Here is a 27,435-nt window from a genome sequence, read left to right as displayed (position 1 = left end):
GTATACTAATTATGAGATTGCACAATCCCCAGGGAAGTCACATATTCCACAGCCCCTAAGACTGTTTGTCTTGCACACCTGTAATCTGTTTTGTCAATCAAAGTGTGTTGATAATACAGACATTGATATTTAGGAGTAACATTTATTAAAAGGTCTCCAATATATGTGTGTGTGTGTGTGTGTGTGTGTGTGTGTGTGTGTGCGTGTATATATGTATGTGTATATATATATATATATATATATATATATATATATATATATATATATATATATATATATATATATATATGGTTCCCATTCAGAAGCCTGAAACATCATAAGCCTGAAAATCAAAATCCTGAAACCAAAAGCCTGAAAATTCAGAATCCTGAAAACTCAAAATCCTGAAAGCCCAAAATCCTGAAAGCCCAAAATCCTGAAACTCAAAATCCTGAAAACACAAAATAGACATACTGATGTCATTGTGGCTTTGCTATTGTTAGCCCTGTGGTGTTAGGTCATGCGTTGGGGTCAGGTAAGTGTGCGGTTGGTTTTATGTTAGGGTTAGGGGCGGTTTAAGTGAGTTAGGGTTAGGGCGCAGGTTAGGCATGTATGCAATAGTGACAAATATTGGGGTTAGAGGTGGTTTAAGTGAGTTAGGGTTAGGGCGCGGCTCAGGTGAGTGTGCGATAGTGACGGACCTTAGGGTTAGGGTTAGGGTTAGGGTCAGGGTCAGTTGGTAGATATTAGTGTCTTTATAGTGACATATTAGCATTATTTGTGTTTTCAGGATTTTGAGTTTCAGGATTTTGGGCTTTCAGGATTTTGAGTTTTCAGGATTCTGAATTTTCAGGCTTTTGGTTTCAGGATTTTGATTTTCAGGCTTATGATGTTTCAGGCTTCTGAATGGGAACCATATATATATATATATATATATATATATATATATCTATCTAGAGAGAGGGCGAGACAAAGAGAGGGCGAGAGAGAGAGAGAGAGATTAATCTATTTTAGAATATTGATTTACCACCAGTATGTCAACATTTTAAAAGATAAAGCCCAGATCATCATAGCAACACTGTTTCAAAGCTCTACAACATGAAAACCTCAAAACATAATAAGCATATATTTTTGCAGGAGGGCAAGCCCCCCCCCCATGCACCACATCCCCCTTGCTAACCAAATATACAAACTCCAAGATTGCATTACAAATGAGAAAGGGAAAAATCCCAAGCACTGTTGTTTTGCAATCTCATACAACCGTTGACTGCCTCTGTGTGATGTTTTGGGATTTTGATGTTTTGGTCCATCAGCATATGTTGCATAAATGATCTGGGCTCAATAATTTAAATATCTACATGATGGTAAGTCGGTGTTATAAAATAAACCCATATATAATATATACGTATGTGTATATTTGGGTCTTTATCACAAAATCGAACTTCCAAAATATCGAACACCATAAGTTTGAACTTGGAAGATCGAATTCGGATAACATCAAAACTTCAAAACAGCGAATTGTTTCCCAGGGAAAAAAATTTGCTGTTCCGAAAAACACACACATAACACAATCACACCAAACACCTTCAAAACCTACACTAAACCGAACATACACCACTATCTATGCACTATCCTTAACCCAGCCCTAATGTCTGTTACTACTGCACACTTACCTGACCTGCACCCTAACCCTAAAGTCCATCACTATCACACACTTACTTGACCTGCGCCCTAACCCTAAAGTCCATCACTATCGCACACTTACCTGACCCGTGCCCTAACCCTAAAGTCCGTCACTACCCGTTCGTGCACTTGTCTTGACCCGGTCCAAAAATGCAGAAGCCGCAGAAATGGCCAACCAAATTCTTTCCCTGGGAAAGAATTTGGGTTTCTGCGGCTTCGACATTCTCACCTTTCGAACTACCAAGTTCGGCATTCGGCGTTCTTCACGTTTGATTTTGCGATAGGAACCCATATGTGTATAGATAGATAGGTATTCATAAGTGCTGATAATTCTCATTCTCATCATTTAAAATAGTGAAGACATTGTATTCCTGCTGGAATTATAAATCATCCTTTATTTGGAGAAACACTTGTTATTTAGATTCAGTCCCTCACTAACCATAATTAGAAAGAACTAGAAAACCTTTAAATGGTCTTTCTACATGTCTTTAGAGAATACAACTACTACTTAAGGCTAACAAACATTTTCTTTTTAGAACCCACAAAAAGCTCTCATCAATATCCTAAATCAGCACATTCTCTGAAATAAATTTGAAAACAAAAAAGTACTATCCAAGTACGCTATCTAGGAGTGATCAATGTGATAAAGCGCAATTTTAACAAAGTACTGATCATGCCTTCTGTATATGCCATATTTGTTATTACTGGAATATAGAAGTGTAATTTGTAAAGTCATTCACTAAACTCAAGTAGGAATGCGGTACCACATATTGCTATTGGTTCTATGAAAAAACTTTTCTACTGTACAAAGTGTCAGTAACCATATTTGCAAATGTATTACTCTTTCCTACAAAAGAGAACACAACTTCCTTATTCAAGCAAAGGGTAACAGACTTAAAATAAATACAGGTACTGATTAGTTCCAGGATCGCTGTCACATAATATCCCACTACCTGCCTCATACCCAGAATCTCTAATTAACAGTGTAGATCACTTCCTTCAATAGGGTATTACTACAGACATCAAGGAGCAAGTTATGTATAATTGACCATAGTTTCTCATACATTTTCCCCTAAATTTTGGTTATCACCTTCCTACGTCTTAAAAGGAGCTCAGTCATACTGAATTCAGATTAGAGTTTAGCATCAAAATGAAGATATACATATTTTACCTCCCATATTGCTTGTAGCTTTAAGCCTTGAAGCTGCAGAATTACAAGGTTAGCGTTACCAAATTATCCTTAATTTAATTTTTAATCTTTATTACTCTTCATTTTATATCCCCTCTTCTTTTTTATTAAATGTATTCATGCAGCATGTCTTGTACGTATTTACTAAATCTGTAGTAACTTTGTCTCTTTTTATAAAGCATATATACATAATATACATATATTATTCAAGGCTAAAAAGTCTATATATTTTGTAAAATTTTATTTCACAGACTTTTGTCTAAAGACATGTTTACCAAATTTGATATCTGAATGTATGAGTCATTTTTTGACTTGTTTAATCTGCTGTTATAACAATAACCAATGATGTGGGTGTGGTATATTGAAGATTTGCCCACAGATGGTTTGCCCTCATGATTAAGCAAAGCCAACTGTGGGTAAATCTTCAATATACTACACTACAAAGTCAGTTATTGCTGTTATACAATAACATTATTTAAGAAAAAATTCCTTACTTTTATTAAATAATGTGTTTGTATAATGGTGCAGTGTTCTTCCACATTGTTTCCTGATTGTGCTCTTTGATGATTTAATGTGCATGTGTATGGGACTTGCGTTCCCAGGCTTACGCAATACATCACTGGTTTAGCAAGCAATGGAGAAAGGGCCATCTCTGTTGCTATATATATATATATATTTTTTTTTTTTGAAAGAAAAAAAATGTAATCTCCTGACAGTTTAGAGGTACAAGAGAGACAGGAAAATACAAGGAAAATCAGGTACGTTTTAGTTTGTAAAATGTACCTGTTTTTTATTGTATTTTCTATGGTCTTGTATGTACCTCTTGATTTTTTATTTAAAAAAATGTCAATATGTATGTATTGTCTGAAGGAAAGAAAGTCTGAAACTGAAATGCCTGCCAGTATTTATTGACTTTGTTCCTTAGTAATTTGTCGAGGAAAAAAAAAACAAATTTTATGAGGAACAAAGTCACTAAATGATGACACACATTCAGTTTCAGAGTTTCTTTCATTCAAAATAATGCATGTCTAGCATATAATAATAGAAAAAAAATAGTCTGGCTGCTCAATGATAGTTCAGTGGCCAGACTTTTATCATTGGTATATATTCTGAATTTACAATGGGCACTCTGGTTGGGCTGACCAATCAGCGTGTCCCTTTTTAGATGTAAATGGACAGTCATTGTATAATTGATAATATTTGCTTACTATATATATACTATCACTGGGCTGGCCTGAAAATGTCGCATTTGGATCAATTTTGTACACAAGAAAATCAGAATAGTGAAGACGAACCATAAAATCCAATCAGCACACAGTCAACCCAAGGAATCCACGACTTGTCCAGGGATATGAATGGTTTATTGAAATTTGACAAAATAGTTCCAACAACAATAACGAACACCAGAGGTTAAGCGCTTTCATCTGATAATCCAGACTTCCTCAGAACCCCGAACCGTATTACCAAAACCATTTAAAAACCTTTTTTGGCGCCAAAAAATAGCTTACATTTAAAGACACAAGCTCCCAAAAACAAATATCAATTAATAACAAGTAAATCAAATAAACAAATAAAAACAATTAAATCAAATGAACAAATAAAAACAATCATATTCCACTCACCCTATTGTAAATATATTTTTATAAAATGTATAATAAATAAATAATGATTAATAATACCAATTGATAATAAATGATTTATAACATCCAAAAGTGGGTACTATAATTTAAATTAATTAATTGTTAAATAATTGAATACACCTATTTAGTAACATTCAACTTTCTTCAAGCCAAAATCAAGAAAGGCTTGATGCTGATATAGTCATTGATTCCAGGAAATCGTGTGGCATCTGTTAAAATTTGCCATTTAGCTTCTTTCATGGCAAGCAATGCTTTCCAGTTGCCCCCAAATGGAGAAGACTCCACGGTATCAATAATAGCAAATTTGAACCTATGTGTTTCACCATAGGAAGAAATGTGCCTATAAAGCGCGTTCTTAGGATCTTTCTTTTTAATCTTATATAAATGTTCATAAATGCGTTTAAGTGCCTCTCAGTTTTCCAGCATCAAGCCTTTCTTGATTTTGGCTTGAAGAAAGTTGAATGTTACTAAATAGGTGTATTCAATTATTTAACAATTAATTTAAATTATAGTACCCACTTTTGGATGTTGTAAATCATTTATTATCAATTTGTATTATTAATCATTATTTATTTATTATACATTTTATAAAAATATATTTACAATAGGGTGAGTGGAATATGATTGTTTTTATTTGTTCATTTGATTTAATTGTTTTTATTTGTTTATTTGATTTACTTGTTATTAATTGATATTTGTTTTTGGGAGCTTGTGTCTTTAAATGTAAGCTATTTTTTGGCACCAAAAAAGGATTTTAAATGGTTCTGGTAATATGGTTCGGGGTTCTGAGGACGTCTGTATTATCAGATGAAAGCGCTTAACCTCTGGTGTTCATTATTGTCGTTGGAACTATTTTGTCAAATTTCAATAAACCATTCATATCCCTGGACAAGCCGTGGATTCCTTGGGTTGACTGTGTGCTGATTGGATTTTGTTGTACATAAGAAAGAAAGAAAAAGGTTGGGTAAAATGCTGCTTTTAAAATATCACAAATAATATGACTGATTTATAGAATGGTATACAGGCTTCCTGTGTCATGCTTTTCTTTGTCTTGAAAGATAAGAGCTCCAGAAATGATTGAAACAGCTTTTTGTGGTATATTTTACTGTAAGTTTGCTATCTTTCATTTGTACTCATCTGTGAAATATGTGATGCATCATTGTTGTGCAAATATCTGACACTCTTGTTTCTTCTCTTATACATGCCTCCATGGTAAAACTTTATTGAGCTAGTTAAAATGTGGTATAAATCATACAGGTATACATTGTACAAAGTATATATATATATATATATATATATATATATATATATATATATATATATATATATATATATATATAATAAGAGAGAGATGGCCATTTATGTCCTAAAATGAATTGGGCCACTTAATAAAGGGACACAGTAGCAAAAGCACCCACACAATTTACTGAATAATTATAGCAGGCTGCAGTATAAAAACATAAATAATCCCTTGAAGAACAAAACAATAAAAAGTAATTTGTTGTCATTTTTCTTTTCTAGATTCTTCTTAACACTGATGTACCTAGGAGATGTGCAGTCTACCCAGATATATCATTATCATCTTTTTTATATTCTTTTGCCATGTGCAGTCTACCCAGATATATCAGTATCATCTTTCTTATATTCTTTTGCCACTGTTCAAATAGCCAGCTTGGCCTCACAAATGAATTTGAACAAGGTAAGTCTTGCAGTCTTATGGGGGTGAAGAAATATATTCAATTACATGAAATATTTTACCATGTCATTACTGAAACTGAAGTAGTTGCATGTCAGGTTATTTTTTAATAGTTCTCCAAGGCCATCATGTTTGCATGTTGATAAGATTTTTTTTGGAATAATGCTCGTTTGTTCAGTCCAGTACATGAATCCTTGAAGTAAGAAAATGCGCACGTCTTAACAGGCAGATAGTTTAATTTGTTGTGTTAACCTTATTGCTAAAATATATATTAATGCATTCAGATTCCCAAATTAACTATGTAAGCTTAAATTGCAACAAATGCATTTTAATATCTAAGATTTAAATATATTCTTACTCGGATCAGCTTTTTTGACTATGCTTTTCGTTATTCTTTGAGCCTCAACGATTACATTGGCAGCTTACTCATCCATTACAATTAACAGTTTTATACACATCAGCATTCATCCATAACTCAAACACTTCCACACCTTTGCTCAAATAATTTGATTCTGCAGTTGTTTTAAAAGAAATATAAGGTAGACATTCTTCTGTTCATCGATTTATAAATGTGTAAATGTTTCTTTTTTTAAATATCTTTATTACATTTTGCTGTCATTGAATTATTCTCTTGAAGCTCAGATTCGTACTTGATTTAAAAAGGCTGTAATTCTCTTTCTTTTAAAATGAAGTTATACTCACTTGTGCACCTTCTATCAAATAGCTTGCATAAAGCTTGGAATATAGAGGGACGTATTCCATAAACGCTTACAGAATTCAGCGCATTATGACAATATCAGTGTGAAATTTGCAAATAACATTGTAATATGTTAATGTATGACAAGAAATTCAGAATAGCTCAGAATACAATGGACTATTGCAGTCACAACAGTGCACTAGTCCATAATTAATAAGAAATAGTTGTCCAGTTATGTTCTGCAGTACCAAAGTTACAGAAAGATGATCACAATTCTGATATCTGTTTATAACAAAATCTGTACAGTAAGGTTAAGGGCAAATATGGAATGCTACTGACTATTATGATAAAAAAAATAACATTAAAAATGCCAGCTATCCCTGTGCAAGCCACATAGTATTCGTATCATTAAAATATATCGGCTTTGACTTGTGGATTCTGATGGAATATGTAAATTTTCTAATAAAAAATTAAAGATGAAGGGCAATCGCAGCCACATCGCCATAGCTAACAGTTGCTAACAATGAGTTTGGGACTTGTGTGGGGAACACAAGTAATGCACACACCCAAGTAAAGTAGGAGATAGTAAAGAAGATGTGGGGTATGGGTGAAGATGAGGAACACACAAGACGGATATTGGAATTGGAAAATCTGAGGGAAAGTCAGAGGATCATGGGCAAAGGTTTTTTTTTTTGTGGAAATAGGTCCCTTTTTTGTTAAGAATAGAAGGGAAGGTAAAATAGATAAAGATGAGGTAAAAGTTGTCATAGCAGGTATATTCATAGAACAAAAGACAAAGGTTGAAAAAAAAACAGTAAGGACAGGTAAGTTATACAGACAGCACACTGCACAAGACAGGCAATAGAAAGTTGGCAAACAGGGCGGGAATACATGCCAGCTATGGTGAGATGTAGAAAACATATCGACCTATGCACTGTCACCTTATGACATGTTACAAACAGTGTGGCAGTCATACCAATGACCAATGGTAGATGTGTGTTCCAGGGAATAAAGTAGGTTCATAGTACACACTGGACAAATAAACACATATCCAATTAGTCCATCAGCAGTACACATGTTAGCCAAACAACATCACAGGTTTAATAATGGTAGATAACTCCACCAGAGGACAGAAACAAACATACAACCAAGTACAGTGCCCAACAGAAGTACTGCAGAAAAGCAACAGATGCTGCTACATACACAAGTAGGTGTACACAACCCAAAAAAGTCTAATGGAGTGTGTATATGTTACACACATATGCCTTGTCAAAGGCAACACACAGATGTAGATGTGCATGCATATATGTATGTCAGTGGCATAAGTGGAATGCACATGAAATCAGCATTGATGCACCTACATATGCCAATGATATGTAGTAGTGTGTTCAAAAATGTAACAGTGTAGCTTAACGAATATAGCAGGTTGTGCACATGGATGTAAAAAAAATACCTACACTTGGTAACACAAGTATAATGAGAAAAAGTATGCATTGCAAGCATAGGCCAGCAACTTGTGTTCACATGTCCTGAATTGTATAATGTCAATACATGTGTCACATGTTCACTGTGCCAAATTAATAAATGGCAGTGGACAGTAGTTTTAACAAAGGCAAACATATCTGCAAAAAATAATAGTGAACTATGACAGTGGGATGGAGGTGGACAACCTGGGCCCACATTAGGTTAAAGCAGGACAAGGTACTTTGACACAATGTAAATGCATGTGTAAAGCACACAGAGTGCTGCAGAAGCCACACTGGTATACATTTAACCAAATGGAAAATGTATGCCAAATGGCCAGATGGATTGCTGATATCCACAAAACTGGACCTGTATAAAGCACACATACACAGTAATTTGCAATCATGTCACATCAACATACATAGGTAAGCAAGCTAAAAATCAAAAGCACATGCACATATACTGTCATGCAGATGTCATCTAAGGAAACACGGATGTATGTCAACCACCATGGTCATTATGGAGCAGAGGACACTCCTGTGAGCATCAGTACAGCACATCAGCAGTAAATCACTGAATACGCACATGTCAAAGGTACAATTATGTGTCAGTATATTTCCAGCTATGTGCACACACACACACGCAGTTGTTTAATGTGTACAACTATTTATGGAAGGTGTACACTGATGTCACTACATAATGGGTGTGAATATGCTGCATACAACAAATGGCACAATGTTCTGTGAAAGAATGCGTTATCTGGAACATTGTGTACAGATTAATGTTACATTGCTGTTTGATGCAGTCAGAAAAGGAGGACTGCACATAGACAGGATATACTTATATATGATCCCAGATGGCATCAGTATTGCCAAACCATGACACAACACCATATCATGACAGTGGGGCAGCATGACAGTTGGTATCCAAAAAACACTTGGAATAACATGTCTGTAAGGAGCACATACCTAATATGGCAGAAAACAATTCCAAGGCATATGACAGTGTTAGTGATGGAGTACAGACAACATATGTTGTCTGTCAGTCACCCCAGTAACACACATGTTTATTGGATACCTCTTGGAGGATTATCTGCAGGTTAACTGTTACAATTCATGGACAGTTGAATGTGTGTGGAAAGTGTAATGTGTTAATGTGTGTCATGGACACATTGAAACTGAAGCGCAAGCCACACGACAATAACACATAAGCATGTGAGATACATGGTATGCATGCACAAGAGGGTATATACAGTCCAATCAATGGGATGGAAATCACCATGTTGGCAGCATAACACAAGTGTAACACACAGACAATAGTTATGGATTGGAGGGATCAGGCTGATGGGGATCAGACTCCCGAATAATCTCACAAGCTATTACCCTGAATGAATTTCTCATAGCCTGTGCCATATCCTCAAAGAAGGTCCTCATCATGCCCCTCATCTGTGTTCAGAACACATCGGTCATGACTGTGATGCCTACCACTGTTACTAATATGTGATGGCCACCAATATGTGTCGTCCCCATGCTGGGCCAGTAACCAAGGAGCCTGAATCCTCACCACTGACACTGGAGAGGGACATGCACTTAGAATACAAATGGGTACACTCAGTATATTCAGATGTAGACCTCTCTGCATCAAGTACAATTTCCCTTAAGAGTACACAGTGAACATACTCAGCTTTGGGTCTGGATGTCTATATATCTGTCTTCCACCAGGTCCCCAATAAGGTTCCCCACTGGTACAGCTGTAGGGTTACGTCCTCAGCCGAGTGTCCAAGCCAAGTCCTCCAGCACCCTCTTTGTAAACCCAGTGCTTTGTGTCCATACCCCAAGTAGTTAACACACAGATTTAATTTTCACACACACACACACACACACACACACACACACACACACACACACACACACACACACACACACACACACACACACACCTGGGAAATGCTGGCACAAATTACCTGCTCAACTAACTTTGCCCAGACTGTAAGGTCGATTCACTGCCACCAGTCAGTTACTATATGACACTTAAAGGGTATTCAATTATACTGTGTAATATTAATACTAGTGCAAATGGTAGTAGTTCTCCAAGATGGCTAGACCTTCTGGAGTAGCCCACACAGTCTCACCAAATAAATATAAGCACTCTCAAATGTTAAATACTTTCTCAAGGATCAACCACAATGCAAGTTTTAAATCTATTTAATAATAAATAATAAAAGAGCATGTAAATACTGAATATATATTCACAGTAGACCACAGAGTTCAAATCACAGAAAATATTGAAATTAACATTGATGGGACAGACTCATACAAATAAAGAAAAACACTCTCTAAACTAAGCTTCACTATATTACTGGTTGAATCTAAAAGAATAAGAATTATGGTTCCCAAGTTGAATTACTTATTACCACAAGGCAAGATGTTGTGGGTGAGGATCTTTTTAGTAAGGCTTCCCAAACAGAATAGTCTATAGCCTTGTAATATCTAAAATATAATTTCTAAGAGGGCTGGCCAAATGACCTCATCTGGTCACCTGACTCTAGGTTCTCCGAGTATTAACCTTTGAATAAGAGACAGGAATTTAGCGCAGACAGCCACAATACACATCCAAATGTTTATGGCAGTGCCTGTGGCCTCCCTTCTTTTCACCAAGCTAATGAGCAAAGGCTCTTTGCCAGAACTATTGTCTCTGGTCCTATTCAGCATTCCTATGGGGTGCTGCTTTAATGGTTTAACAGCCCATTTACATTTCCCTTATTTTTCTTAAAGTTAAAGTTCTTAATGTTAACCTTTGCTGTGCAAGTATCTTCTTTTAAAACATATACATTTAATTTAGCTACAGTAATACATGTACATTTCTCTTCATTTCAGCAGGGTGCACTGTTGATACATTTCAACACAAGGAAAGCTCACAAATACATTTTCAGCACAAGCATCTGTACAAAATCAGTTTGATAATACAAATGACATACAGTTCTAATACATTTGTAACACAAGCATCTTGTATAAATCAGTTTGTTATTCAAAGGGCATATCATTCTTCATAAAACTCCAGCTGATTATGCTGGCACTTGCCTTTATCATCACAATGACCTCCTAGATCTCCTCCTGAAAACTGTCTCTATCCTGGTTGTGTCGACATCTTCTCCAGGGTGCAGGCAGGATGGTTCGAGCAGGGGTGAGTCCAGATTCCTTGTCATCATCATCATTGTCAGTGTCATCCATGGAAGACTCTGGCAGTGGCCTCATATGTACATGTCACTGTCTTCTGATCAGAGAAATTCTACTTGTACCATGCTCTGTAAGATTAATTGCAAAACACAACAGAAAAGAAAAGCAAATGTCTATCATACAGAACAGTCCCATGAATATCATAGCACAACATATTATGATTATGATGACAATTTACACAAGGACTGAGACATGTCCATTATGGGCAGAATTACCTATGGCCCCATATGTCACACTCCTAAAAAGGATGTCAATAATCTTTTCTGAACAATTCTTTATACTTAGACACACAAACATGGGTCATTAGCTTTGTAAAAATGTAGGAATGCTCAAATCAACATATTGTACTGTCTGCATTCAAAGATTTATATGAGCAGCTACAACATGTCATTGTTAAAATTAGAAGAAAGTGATCTAACAATATTGTGGACAATAGGCAAGCCATATGACTAGCATCTGAGACAGGCAGCATGATATTTGGGTGAACACACAGCAAAATAATGATTACAGCATGATATGTGCAATCAACGCAACTGCTGACATATAAGAATCTAATGTTTATGTTACTAACACTATTGTATGTATACAAGTGTTAGTCAACCTAGACTATAACTGTATTTTTAAAAAACAACCAAGGGGTTAGAGACAGATGCAGTACCAATGTTGACCTGCAGGGTGCCCTGAACACAAACGTCTGCAATCAAAAGGGTCTCTGCTCAAGTGTCAGTCAACCTAGGCTATACAGTTGCCTAGTTGCTTTACAGGCCGAGCTAACAGTCAGCATTTTATTCTTAAACAAACAGGTGATGCTCTTCAAACACTGTGTTATTAGAAAGCTGATATCAGAACATTATGGATTATGGGCATAGCCATAGAATTTGAAGAATATATCAGTGAGACATTACCATGCACAATATAAACATTAATATAAAGTATTGCAATATGTTTCTTCCAGAAAATGCTATGGATGACGTTAATAGGTACAAATATATGTTTCCCCTATGTGGACTGGAACCCACAGAACACCAAATTTTAGGTATGCTGGTTAGGTGCTTTACAGGCCAAGCTAACATTCAGCATGGATTTTGTTTTAGAAAACATGTACTGCAGGTTTTATTAGAAATGCTGTGGGAAACACATGAATACAGGAAATGCAAACAATATTTGGACCTTTCATAGTAAAGAAATGAGAGCTATCAACACATAATTAAAACATATATTTAAGCAATGGGAGAGGCATTACTTTTTAAATGAAATAAATGTGTTTGTGTAATTGTTAAGGAGGAATGATGTAATAAAGTTATATACATATTTTTATTCCAGTGTATTAGTCCAAAAGATGATGCTGTGGGACTGTAACAGAAATTTATGAAGTGCGCAGTCTTCCACAGCCTAGGAGCTATAGGCATCTGTGATGCACGAGGACAACTATATAAAATTATGTAGTTAGATGTTTTAAAACATATGTACATCTGCAAAGGACATATTTATGGATATTATACGCATTAAATAAACAATATGGGAATCAAACCCATAGTTAAGAGGGCAGTATTTACAAAGTCCACTTAATTACTCCCATAAGCTAATTATCACAGGAGCTAATACACGGTTTTAAAAACATCTAACTGATATATATGGTACAGAGAAACATCTGTAAAATCTACAGCAATGCTCAGGTATATTTAGAATATTGGTACTTATTGTAGGGATCTATGGGCTACCTCCACACCTCAATGATGCTCCTTTGAAGCTCCTCCATGTCCCTCTGATGCAGGTCATCATAGTGGTGATGACCCTGCACTCAAGTGCAGTAGATCCCCATTCTCTGTTGGTGCTGGCTTATAATCCAGTTCCACATGTTGATCATGGTGAGGTTCCTGTGTCTGGCTCTCATCCTCTTCTTCAATCCAAAGTGCATGGTCAACATCTGGGTCATCTCCTCATTGGTCCAGTTGGGCTCACGGACATGTCTCAGCTTCCTCGAAGTAGCCATCATGATGTTTAAGTTGAAAACATCTGGAAAATACAAAAACAGAGATATGCTTACTGAGGTACCACTGAGTTTGAAGTTCAATGGTCTGATCAGTAATGTATCAAAATCAATATTTGAAAGTGGTGCTGATGTCAGGGTATCAGATCATTGGAAGATAATGGGCACCTATTGCGTGTTTACTCAGTACACCTGCATGTTTCAGCACATAACAGCAATTTAAGTGGATGTGTGCAAATGGGATTTCAAAAACTGGAATTTTAATTAACCTCATTAATTATGCATGGAGCAAGTGGTACTTAAAGTTGGGTGCACACGAGGTGCATTTTGATTCTGAAATTCAGAGCGAGAGTTACATTGGCAATTGGTAGCAATTCTGTTGTGGTGATTAGTAAATCTGTTAAAGTTAGTCATTTCAAAAAGTACATGTTAAAATTAATGTTTACTGAAAATTATGTTTTTAACAGAAGTTGTCTTAAGTTACTGAAGTGATGTTGTCTTGAACTTTATGCATACATGTGGTGTTTCCCCGACACTATTCGTATCTAGTATGTGATGTTGATATTACAGATATTTCTTAATTCATGTCTGCTCACAAAACTGTTAAAACATGTGCAGTTGCTATTACAGATATGTCTTCAATGATGATTCTTAATAAAGGTATTATAAGTACTGGCTCAATATACTAAGGATCCGTACTGTCTGCTACAGATCCTGAGGTTTACCCATGTGTTCTATAAATTCTTCAAATTGTTATTTGTTTTAGTATTTAAATGTAACATATAAGTAGACTCATGTGGCATAATGCTGCTGTCTTTGGACCTGCATGCAATGTGCATGTATTGTCAGGGAATCTAATCCCATTCATAAGTTGTGAAGATGTTACATGCTATATTGATTTTACCAATGTTATGTATGAAGGCATTGTTGTTACTTGTAATATGTCATATTAGTATTTATCACACATTGTGTAATACAGACATTTTCATTGCATAGGAATGCATGCAGTTTATGTTGACATATGCTGTTCACAGAATGAACTGCGTAAGTGGACTAAAACATGAATATTATCATGTGCATATCAATGTCTTTCAGATGTCCAACCATCCTAGGGGTAATAGCTTCTACGCCCAGAAAATTATTTCATAATTGATACTCTCTGTCAGCATGGAAGGAGACTCCTGGGCTGTTCAGGTGATACTCTTTGGAGAAATGAAATCTGGACGGACCTCACCAACATGGTCAATGCAGTTGGAGGCCACAACCAATTGTTTGAGGCCTGTAGATGATGCTGCTCAAGCATGATCCTACATACAAGACATGTTATGAGAGATTGAGGGATGTCACTGTTGGTGGACCACTACTGACCCATCCTGATGACATCACAATATTTCTGGCATCACAACATACAGCAAGAGGGGAGCAATGCATCCCTAGTTGTGGGATTGAAGCTGTAGTTCCAGGATGAGCATGTATGCATTAATTTCCATTACAGGGATGTGTATTGAGACAATCACTGGTATTGCTGTAACATGCATATTTATGTACAGTAGAGTTGATTATATGAACATTGATTATCCAAAGCATCAATTATCCAAACGCAGCCTTCCAAAGTTTTTGGGTGGGAAAAATCATAAAATCTCAAAATGTAAACAGTATACATATTCTCTTGTGGGTGTTTTCTGAGCTTGTAGCCCGCTCACTTGTGAAAAAATATTCTTTATTGTCCACTGAAATCACTGAATAGTTGAAAAGTGTATTCCCTGCATGCAGAAAAAACAAGATTTTAGAAGTTTTTTATCCATTTCAATTCTATATTTGATTATCCAAACTACCCTAGGTCCCAATTATTTCAGATAATTGACTGTCTACTGTTGATTTAGAGCAACAGAGTTAAGCCATGAACATACATCCACATAAGGTGAGGATGATGAATAAGTCTAATTGCATGTATTGGTACAACTGAGTTACAGACAGAGCAGTCCAAACAACATTTGTAAAGCTGTTTGAATTAATATTTACAGGTCCATCTACTTCAGCTCTAAACCAGGGATCGGCAGATGAATGTTTCTGTACTGTTACTGTGAACACTACCTTATTAGTGGCTCTACTTTATTTCATAGCACTTCTGTTTACTGTTATATTGTCATTTCCCTACCATTGTACACTATAAGTGCATCCAGTGGAGGGGCAAGCAGTGCAGACAGACTAGGTATGTTACTGCAAAATTGTCATAGCTTTCAACTATGTGTAGCACACGTGATACCTGCCATTTTTGTTAATATTTGTCAATAAAGGTCCATCTGGTGCAGAGTTGCAACATACATGATGTATTTGCAGCCAATATTACTGTGCTGTATATGTGATGCTGTCAGTGTTTGTTTTGCTAATTACTTGACTCTGCTGTCTTTGTCTTTACTTTCCCACTGCAGGATCTACAGTACAGCCCACAACCTCTGCACAGCAGGAGTCTGTTACTGGTATGTCATTATTTATGTTTCATACCTGTCCTTGCTGTTAATCCTGTAGCTGACCTCCATTAATACTAGGTCTTGCTTATCATTTCTATGTCAGTCTGCATCAACGTCCTCAAATGGACATATAAGTGGTATGTGTATGTCACACATTCTGTATGTTTTAACTTTGTACACCTCGTTAATGGTGTAAATGATTTGACCAGTAATGCTGTTTTTGTTTTCCATACACTAGTTGAAGCTCATCCCTGTTCAACAGCACCATATTCCCATGAGTGTTTACCAAGTGTTTTTTTTTAATGCATAACCTATGTCATGTATGTTGGCCATGTAAACAGATTATATACTTATTTTATGTGCATTCCATGAAACATGCATACAGTAGACTACAAGTGAAGACATTATCTGTAACATGACAGTAAGTTTTATAGATAGTGCATATATGTGTGTGTGTATATATATATATATATATATATATATATATATATATATATATAGATAGATATATACATATTTAGAGATGCAATGTTTGCTCTGAGAGTGTTGATGGAGAAGTACAGAGAAGGTCAGAAGGAGTTGCATTGTGTCTTTGTGGATTTAGAGAAAGCATATGACAGGGTGCCTAGAAAGGAGTTGTGGTATTGTATGAGGAAGTCAGGAGTGTCAGAGAAGTATGTAAGAGTGGTACAGAATATGTATGAGGGTAGTGTGACAGTGGTGAAGTCTGCGGTGGGAATGACGGATGCGTTTAAGGTGGAGGTGGGATTACATCAAGGATCAGCTCTGAGCCCTTTCTTATTTGCAATGGTGATAGACAGGTTGACAGACGAGATCAGACAGGAGTTCCCGTGGACTATGATGTTTGCAGATGACATTGTGATCTGTAGTGAGAGTAGGGAACAGGTGGAGGCGATCCTGGAGAGGTGGAGATATGCTCTAGAGAGAAGAGAAGAGAAATGAAAGTCAGCAGGACTAAGACAGAAATATATGTGTGTGAATGAGAGGGAGGATAGAGGAATGGTGGGGATGCAGGGAGTAGAGGTGGCAAAGGTGGATGAGTTTAAATACTTGGGATCAACAGTTCAGAGTAATGGTGAGTGTGGAAGAGAGGTGAAGAAGAGAGTACAGGCAGGATGGAGTGGGTGGAGAAGAGTGTCAGGAGTGATTTGTGACAGACGAGTACCAGTAAGAGTGATGGGTTGGAGACAGTGGCATTGACAAAAAGGCAGGAGTCCGAGCTTGACGTGGCAGAGTTGAAGATGTTAAGATTTGCACTGGGTGTGATGAGGATTGACAGGATTAGGAATAAGTATATTAGAGGGTCAGCCCAGGTTGGAAGGTTTGGAGACAAAGCCAGAAAGGCAAGATTATGTTGGTTTGGACATGTGTTGAGGAGGGATGCAGAGCATATTGGGAAAAAGATGCTAAGGATGGAGCTGCCAGGTAACAGGAAAAGAGGAAGGCCTAAGATAAGGTTTATGGATGTGGTGAGAGAGGACATGCAGGTGGTTGGTGTGACAGAGCAAGATGCAGAGGACAGGAAGAAATGGAAAAAGTTGATCTGCTGTGGCGACCCCTAACGGGAGCAGCCGAAAGAAGAAGATATATATGTATATATGTATGTATATATATATATATATATATATATATATATATATATATATATATATATATATATATATATATATATATATATATATATATATATATTTATATATATATATATATATATATATATATATATATATATACACCATATGTCTTTGATGATATCCATTATGTCATGTAGGCACATTGTCCTGATCTGTGTCTTTGTATCTCGTAGCACATCAACTATCTGTATCATTCAGCAGCCCATCCAGTGATCATGATGTGTCTCACCATGGAATTATGGCCCGTTTCTCAGAGGATCATAAGTTGTTTGGAGAATCCATCCTTGAGGTTGACAGTGATGTTGCAGCAGACGTAGCCTCACATGTGGACGTCCACTTGTCTAGTCATTCAGAGGATGTTGCCACAATGGATGTTAAGCAGGGTGAGTGCGTTGACTAACACATGATAGTTGAGAGCACTGCTGTAGGCAGTTCCACATAACAACCAGGAACAGGGTGTCACTTTAGACATAGGCAAACAGATGTTGTGCATGGCCAGATGTTAGAGGGTGCCCACCTCCTGCTGCAAGCAAATAAACAGTTGCATCAACAGTATTGTTCAGATGTCCATGCACTTGCCCATGCCACAGATCATGTGGCACATCAGCTACATGTCATGCATGAAGGACAAGAGGACAGACACTGTGGGATTATGGCCGCATTGGCCACTCAGAATGACAATCTGCTAGCTGTGGCACTGTAAGTAGAAACCCTGGCCTCTACAGTACTGCGGTAATGTCATAATACCAGCAGGATTCTGCATTCCATGACTGTGCTCAACAGATTGCAACCGGTGAGAGGCAGGCCACCTGCCTGCAGAACCACCACTGGCCATTGAGAATCAGTGTCTGTGGTCCAGCCTGTATAGGATTCAGCTGCTAGCCCATCTGCTGCCAGTCACAAGGCCTTCAACTTGCATTCCTGCTCCTTCATCTCAACATGGTGTTGTAGCTCCATCCATCTCCTTTCTGAAGCAAACTAGGCAAAATATGTCTGTACATGGTCAGGGCAGAGTGTACCATGGTGTGGGATGTCTGTGAGGTCACCCAAGACTGCACTAGAGTGTGTCCAACAGTGTAGTATACATAGCTGATTCATATTATTGCAATGCCACTGACTGTGATATGTGTTTTCTGAAATTAGAATTTCTGCATTATGTCCTGTATGATTTCTATTTTTTCATGTTATTATATTGCAGTGATATGTATGTGTTGCACTGATGTGTATCCTTTATAGTTTACCATACAGTGATACAACAATCGCATATCCATGTTGTTTGCGCCCTGAGTTTATGATCTGTGTTTTGGCAAATTTGCATATGTTCATGTTGGAATATGTTATGATTATGTTATGTGTGATCCTCAGTTTGTACATCTATTGGATACTTGCTATTAGATGCAATCTGTGTCTAGCAGGGTAGCACCTGAACATCAATGTTCAGTCTGTGTTCTCATGTACATATGGCTTGTCATGACTCATATTTGGGTCGGATGTTGCCATGTTGCCTGGACTTCCACTTGTGGTCACACACCATGTGGTCTAGTTAGCATGTTATACAGCATGGCTACACTGTCATCATCTTTGCTGCCTTTTCAACCACAAATGAATTACAATATGGGCAACACTCTTGATTTGCCATAAAAGTTCCTCGATTTCTAGTTTTATCTGCCATGGCCCGCCCCTCTCATCCTGTACTAATTGCGTCATGGCACATTGGGAGAACATGTCACTATTCAAAAACCCATTTTTCAAAAAATATGTTGCTTGGTACACTCGTTACCAAGACGACATGTTCGTATTATGGCAGGGCCCCAGTGAAATTGTCCAAGACTTTATAATTTCTATTACGTCTTCAACACATTTATTTTAATTTACTTACAACTTACAGTCTGATAACATCAATTTCTTGGACATTCACATCTATAAAGATGTATCACAGGGTAGGTTTAAAAGCACCATATTTAGGAAACCCACATATTCTAATTCACGCCTCCATTTTTCTAGCTGCCATCCTTACCATCAGAAAAAGGCTATTGTCAAAGGTCAGATTGTCAGGGCAGCTAGAATGGTTTCAGATGACAATGATTTTAAGAAGGAATGTGAATTAATTGAAAACATGTTCTTTAATAGAGGGTACCCTTTAGTATTAATTTCAAAGATCACTACAGAAGTAATCACTAAAAGACAAACAGGGCATTTTAAACCCTTATTATCTAAGAACAACATAGTTTAACAAGTTAACTTTTTAGATAAACAAACTAACGTCTCTGATGGAAGTATTAAAAATTTCACCATCAGCTTTTTGTGCACATATAACCTGGATCATGCTCTTATTAGAGAAATCCTGAACAAGAACTGGGCCCTTATCACAGAAGATAGCAGTTTGAACTGTCTTCTTGGAGACCAGCTAAAGATCACTTATAGACGTGGGCACAATTTGAAATCATTGCTAGAATATCATAAAAAACCTTCAGTGTTTAGGAACAAAGGCATGACCAAATGTGGATTTTGCCAACAATGTAGGCACTTAAACACTGCATGTCAATTTATAATAAATGGTAAAAGCTACAAAGTGCAGGGTAGATATAATTGTGACACTAGGGGAATTGTCCATGCAGCTATTTGCCAAAATTGCACCGCTTTTTATATAGGGAAGACAGAAAGGAAACTCAAACAGCATATATATTCGCATCAATATGCTATAGCCAAAGGAGATAAGACAAATGCTTTGGCTAAACATATATACCTGTTTCCCAACCACACTTTCAAATTTACTATATTAAAACAAGTGGTACAGGGTGAGAGGGGCAGGCCATGGCAGATAAAACTAGAAATCGAGGAACTTTTATGGCAAATCAAGAGTGTTGCCCATATTCCTCTGGGGCTAAATGAAAGCATTTCTATTAAATGCTTTCTCAAACTCTTAGCACTTAAGCGTTAGCTTTTTGTTGGAAGAGAGATATGCAGATTTTAATAATGTGCACTTGAGTTGTTTAAAATAAATTTTATATAATTCATTTTTATTTTATGGTACATACTAAAATTTATTTTGATCTATTATTTTAATATATTAACCATACCATGCTTTGGGATGTGAAGTTGGTTGTTACTTTTTATAACGTGACTTTATTAATTGATAAATTACTAATTATCTAATTGGAATGTGTCTTACTATAAAACCATGTAAATGTATTGTATTTGTTATCTGATGAAGGAAGAGCATTGACTATTCCAAAAGCGCTTATCTTATTAAATTTTGTTTGTACTGTTTCCTGACTTGCTTTTTGCCTTTTTGTTTTAAAAGTTTTTCAAGTCATTACATATCCTTTCTACTTTGATGTTAGATCAACTATGGGGGCTTAATTTTTTATCAAGCCCTCAGTATCAACAAGTCCAGTCTTGTAACCATACAGAATTTAGATACAAGTAATATTACACTGATGCATCTGCTAGAAAACTGGACACAGACTTTTAAAAAAGATAGATTGGCCCATAGGGTGAATGATACATAGGCAAAGGCAGAATTCACTTAGCTATTTTATATCAGATCTTCCAGTCAAAACCAATAAGATAGTGCTGTGTAAGAATACAGGTCCAGGTACACAAATCACGCCAAAAATTTAATGCAAATCTTTCTGGTTAACCACCCTTCATCAGTACATAAAAAACACATTTCCATTTTCATTTTTAAATAGGGAACAATCAAAGTCACATGTCACAGCCAGCATAACATCATTAAGTAACAACTATGAATTAAATATTCATAGTTGTTACTTAATGATGTTAGGCTGGCTGTGACATGTGACTTTGATTGTTCCCTATTTAAAAATGAAAATGGAAATGTGTTTTTATGTACTGATGAAGGGTGGTTAACCTGAAATCTTTGCATTACATTTTTGGCGTGATTCGTGTATTTTATACGAGATCTTATCGGTGTATTCTACGACAAAAGTTATATCTTGGAAATTGCCTTGAAACTGAAGCTTTCACATCTTGGTGATTCATTTAGAACAACATCTATGACTTGACCCTGAGACAATTTAGATGAAGAAAAAGCATCTGAAGTGTAAGTAATGTCTAAAACTGATGACATAGTTCTGGTTTGGAATGATGGTCTTTTGATAAAATTTCAGTGATGTGCTTTGAGTATACAAATCATCTTTATCGATCATCTCAGAAGAGACATAAATAACTGTAATAACTTTTATCTAGGCCTGAGTGAAACCTTTGTCGACTGAATAAAGGAATATTTTGAGCTGAATCCCCAAAATTCTGCATAGTTCTTCAACAATCTCTTGGTTTGACCACCAATGCTTGAACAGGAAAACTCAGATAATTTGATAATCTGTTAACATAAAAACATCAGTGCTTTTGTAAACTGCAGATTATTAACTCCATCATAAAAGAACAACAATGAGTTTAGACTCCTCATATTAATGTTAAGACGTCCCACATCTGATCATAGCCCTACCTGCCACGCAATGATTAATAACTGTAACTATAAGTCTAACCATAATCACAGCCCTGTCTTAATACGAAGCATAACCTTAGGGCATGAATTTAGCCTTACTTTTACTCTGAGGGTTTGGTTAGACTTAGAAAGGCAGTGTAAATGAAGGCTAGCACTTTAATATATACTTTATCCTAGTGATAGTTATCTCAGAAAGCAGATTGGTTGTAGAAGATTGGGTCCCAGCCCTCTGCATGTTTCCAAATTGTGTCATGAATCTTACAGTGAGGTTAAAGTGAAGAATCACTGCAGAGTATATGCCATTTGAGCCTCTTTCTCTTCTTAATGAGATAATTAGATCTTTCATAGTTTAGAAGCTCGCATACCATTGCACACTGGATTCATACTATTTCTATAATCAGAACTAAAACAAACTGTAGAACAGAATAAAGAAAAAGAATAGGCAACACACAATGTGAACTTCAGCAATAATGCAAACAAAACTGTTTTCTACTCCACACATCGGGTTGTGCTCCATACCCCCATATCACTAGATGCCCAACTGACTCTAAGATTGTGCTACAGAGGAAGAGGAAATGTCCCAACCTGTACAGTTCTGTGGTCTTACTGTTAAAATTGGCTGTTTTTCTGATATAAACAAGAGTCAGTTAACTGTAATTGACTGAACCAATTTCTGTGATATCCATGATCCTCCAACGGTAACTATTTGAAATGTCAGAACCTGCTAAAGAGAAATCAGAAATAGGGAGACTGAATGGCCGAAAGATCGGACTTACATATACTAATTCCATGATGCCATTTTTGTGAATATTCCCTTTTATCCAAGTTGTGGTAATCACAGAGTTGGTATATCTAAGTCTGGGGAGTGTGCTGGCTTGTCCCTACATGGGGAGTACATGGGGGCTAGCAAAAAAGGAGTTAAAGGAGAAGAATGATTTTTGAGACTTGTTCTTATCTTGTGTTTGCAGTCTTTTATTTCTGGCTTGTTTGCACTCAGCATTTCAAGTGCAAACATTTCAATAGGGAGCCCAATCAAACACTTGCATCTCATATATTATTTCTTCAGTTTACATCTCACAAGCAATACTTTAGAATATTAGAATGATTCATAGATCTTTTAGCACTCTGTGTGAACTGATCAGTTGCTGTTTATGATATATACTCAGCAGATAATGACTGAGGTTTGCAAAGCAAGAGGTAGAAGTGAACAAGAACAGGCTGCCACAAGATATACAAGACTTGCAGTGAAAATGCCATTTTAATAGTTGATGTTTTTCCATATACAGAAAAGCACACATTTTCCCATTCTAGGGAACTAAGTTCCAGTGATTTCAATAATGGGTTAAGATTTATTTAGACAATCCTAAAAATCTGAAGCATGAGATAAATCTCTAAATACTTTAGATTTCTTAAACCAAGTTAGTGTTCAGTAACAGCATTTCTGATTTGCTGGTTTTTCAGCTGTCTTTGCTTGGAAAAAAGAACACAAGAAGGGAAACATGATAAGGGGTTTATTAAAACATGTCATCATCATCATCATCATCATCAGAGTGATGTCCCCACTCTGGGTCAGTAATCAAGGAGCCTGAATCCTCGCCACTGGCACTGGAAGAATGCTCACTTGGAGAAAAATGGATACACCCAGTATTTCCAGGTGCAGCTCTGTGCATCAAGTACAGTTTCCCTTAAGTGCACAGAGGAAACACAGTCTGGGGTCTGAATTTGTCTAGCTGTCCCCTCCAGGTCCCCAATAAGACTTCCCATTGGCACAGCTATAGAGTTGAGACTTCAGCCGAGTGTCCAAGCCAAGTTCTCCAGCACCCTCTCTATGAAACCAGTGCTTCATGCCCCTGCTCCAAACAGGTGACACACACACATTCTTTGAGATTTGATTTACACATGCACACACACACACACACACACACACACACACACACACACACACACACGGGAAAGGCTGGCACAGATTTATTAGCTATGCACCCTTCTGCCCAGACTATAAGTTAGTTACACCACCACCAGATGCTACAAAGCCAACTAGTCTAAGGCTCTTGCAAGTGTACCCAGTTATACTGAGTGAAATTAATATTAATACAAAAGGTAGTTTGACCAAGAGCAAGGCTTTCAGGAGTGGCCAGAGCTGTCACCAAATATATATAAGTACTCTCGGAGATTAAAATATTTGCTAAAACACCAGTCACAATGAAAAGTTTAAATGTATTTAATAATAAATAAGAAAAGAACATGAAAATACTAAATATCTATTTACAGTAAACACCAGAGTTTCAATCACAGGAAATATTAAAATAACACAGTCAAATAGACTCACACAGATATAGAAAAACAGTACTAAACTAATCTTACTGTATTTTCCTGACTGATCTAAAGAATTACTATTCCCTGGCTTACTTACTAGAGCAAAGCAAGATGAAGTAGGTGAGGGGTCCTTCTCTGTCAGGTTACAAAGACAGACTGCAGTGAAACTTCAGGATCCTGTAGTATTAAACATAGTTTTTGTCCTAGATTACAGAATGACATCATATACATCTGTTTGTCTGAATGCTGGTTCTCATTACCCCCATTGCTATAAACTGCCAGTATTTAGCAAATATGTATAAATAATGCACAACTATAGAGTTTTGGTCAGATTTGTTGCAGCTTCTGGAAGTCCTAAAACAATTTCAAACCTCCACCCTTCCAGAGTAGCAATTAGTTCACTCCAAAGACAATACAGAAAACTTCCTAGTACAGACTTTTTTTGTCTTTGGCTGCATTGAGAACTGTAAGATACAACCTTTATGGCCTAAGACAGATAATTTAATTTCAAACTATTTTCAAAGTTAAGTGGATTGAGATTAACCTCCTCTCTTGCGGTATCCTCTGTTAAAGCATATACATTTAAACTGTTAAAATAATACATGTATATTTCTTTTTTTGCCCAGCAGGGAACCATGTTGGTATATTTTTAACACAAGCAGCTTTACAAATACATTTTTGCAACACAAGCATCTGTACAAATCAGTTTGATATATAAATGACATATAATTCTTTACAAAATTCCAGCTAGCTGTGCTGGCATATGTTACACATCGACTGCCCCATTTCCCCTGGCATAGCTGGTAATACCTCACATCATCACAATCAGCATTGCTGAATAATGAATATTACCTCACCGCCACTGTTATTCCTGTAATCACTTGATTATTCATGACTGAGACTGCTAGAGACTTTATAGTCAGAAGGGTGACAGAGGGAAACCCACCATGTTTGTCTGCTCTTCTGCTTAATACACATTATCACAAAGAGACTCATTCACAAACCTTGAAGCCATAGGCTCATAAAACTGAATGTTAGACAGGGCTAATTTTGAGAGGCCATTTTTAAGAATTAACCACAGAAAACTTCCCATTTACTAAACAGAATGCCTTTACTATGTCCAGAAGTATAGCAGATTGAGGTTTTTAAGACAGGTTTGCCTACAGATTGAGACCAAATTCTGCTCTCACGGGTCCTTCACTTCCCCTCCCTTTAACTATGCTGCCATGTTAAGTATGGCATACAAGAGTATACATTTCAAGCCTAGGTATCAGAATCCTGGCAGACAGCTTGTAGTCATAGGCTGGTATATAACTGCCCTGTACATGTCTGTGTTAGAAGTAGCAGTGTTGAATAAGGGAAACAGACTATAAATCAATTACTTGATCATTCTTTTCTGATTCATGGCCCAACAAAGCCTCGGAGAAATTTTCCTTTAAATAGTAATAATTTGTAAAAGTCAGTAATGATTCCAAACAGACTGTTTGCTCAGACAACCTTTAAATATTTAATGACCCAAAGTATTTCTTCCGATGTATTCTCTACCTCTAAAACACAGAACACCACCAGTGGCCAGGATGGTATATGAACTTTACTGTTAAAATAATTTAATGCAACATGCCACTATAAGGCATATATCATGAAGTAGCTTTCCTTTTCTAAGTCAGTAATCAAACATTGTCTGACATCTCTCCTTTGGACCATCCATTGTACCTATCACTACATTCAAGACTTTGTTGGGATCCTTTAATCTGACTAATGTTTCCCCAGGGGTACAGGGAAAGTGTTCTTCTCAACCTTGTATATAGCCGACTCAAGCATATTTTATTTTGCCCTTACTTCACTGTACATTTCTTACTAAATTTCTGTGGTGTACTTACTGCTACATTGCATCTTCTTATATTTGACTCTTCCCTGAGATAATATTATTATAGAGTAACTCTGCAGCTACTTTGATTGGTGTATTAACTAGTCTTATAAATCCTGAGATTTTTGGAAAATGACATCTAGCTGCCAACTTGGGTAAGAAGGCTAAACATTAATGTCAACAGCACACTAGAGACTGCAGTGTTATGTGAAGTATTGAATAGAGATGATCAGGACAGGTCAAGGCAGAATCTAGTGTTGTAAGAAATTCTTGAGTTTATAGATGTGGTCATTTCTGCTCAAAGAGAGATTATGAGAAGCGCACTAATTAAGGTGTGTATAACATGGGGGATTAACCGTAGCAGAGCCAACAAATGAAATGCTTGATTTGGTTATAATGCTGCTTTATTATTCTGAAAGCCAAAATAATTAGTTGCAATGTGATATATCTAAATTACATTTGATGAACTAATTAGCCTTGCAGCAAAGTTCAGACTTGTAGTGGTAATGAGCAAAACTGGTATTGAGAAATTATTTAGAGCATTTACATAGTTCATTTTTTTTTTTTTGTGAGGAAGCAAAATAAATGTCAAATTCAAATGTAGCCATTTAACATATATTCAATGATTTTAGTTGTACATTGTATGTCCAAACTGCAAGTTTAGCCTTTTTGGTAAATAAGAAGTACAGACAGACAGACTTTTATGAAGCAAATGAGTAATATAAAACACCCTTAGCGAAAATGGCAAAAGATTCAATGATACAGTATATAATGCATGATTAAGTGTTACTTTAATCGCTTCCTGGCATAAGTCTGATAACTTCATGTGACTAAATAGCATGCATGAAAGAAAAAAAAGCATGGTGCTGCTTTCCATGCCAACCCCTTCATAGGCACACATAATCTGTGAATTTTTATCTCATGATATTTGATGGAGTATAAAAGAAATCTTGCAAAGGCTCAGATTCACTCAAATAATAACTTAGTAGGCAGCACTCTCACCACATTATCACCAGTGCTATAATGACAAATAACTTTACTCGTAACTCAAACAAAAAGCAAAAACAAAAAAAAAACAAAC

General features: G+C 36.5%; 1 protein-coding gene across 2 annotated transcripts in view; it reads left to right on the top strand.

Annotated features, from left to right (window-relative positions):
• The window catches only part of LOC122802724 (interleukin-5 receptor subunit alpha-like), an 869,500-nt gene that overhangs the window by 131,196 nt on the left and 710,869 nt on the right, over nt 1-27,435 (top strand). Inside the window, exons 2-4 of one of the 2 annotated variants that reach the window (XM_044072485.1) lie at nt 6,013-6,190; nt 16,007-16,054; nt 17,874-18,083. In XM_044072485.1, coding sequence (XP_043928420.1) covers nt 6,094-6,190; nt 16,007-16,054; nt 17,874-18,083 — 355 coding nt within the window. In that variant the 5' untranslated portion in view covers nt 6,013-6,093. The remainder of the gene's footprint in view (nt 1-6,012; nt 6,191-16,006; nt 16,055-17,873; nt 18,084-27,435) is intronic. The other variant, XM_044072486.1, reaches the window with a different exon arrangement.

The sequence above is a fragment of the Protopterus annectens genome, chromosome 5.part0 (assembly GCF_019279795.1).
Source record: "Protopterus annectens isolate FY-2018-M chromosome 5.part0, PAN1.0, whole genome shotgun sequence".
Classification (NCBI taxonomy): Eukaryota; Metazoa; Chordata; order Ceratodontiformes; family Protopteridae; genus Protopterus; species Protopterus annectens.
This window is presented reverse-complemented; position numbering and strand designations above follow the sequence as displayed.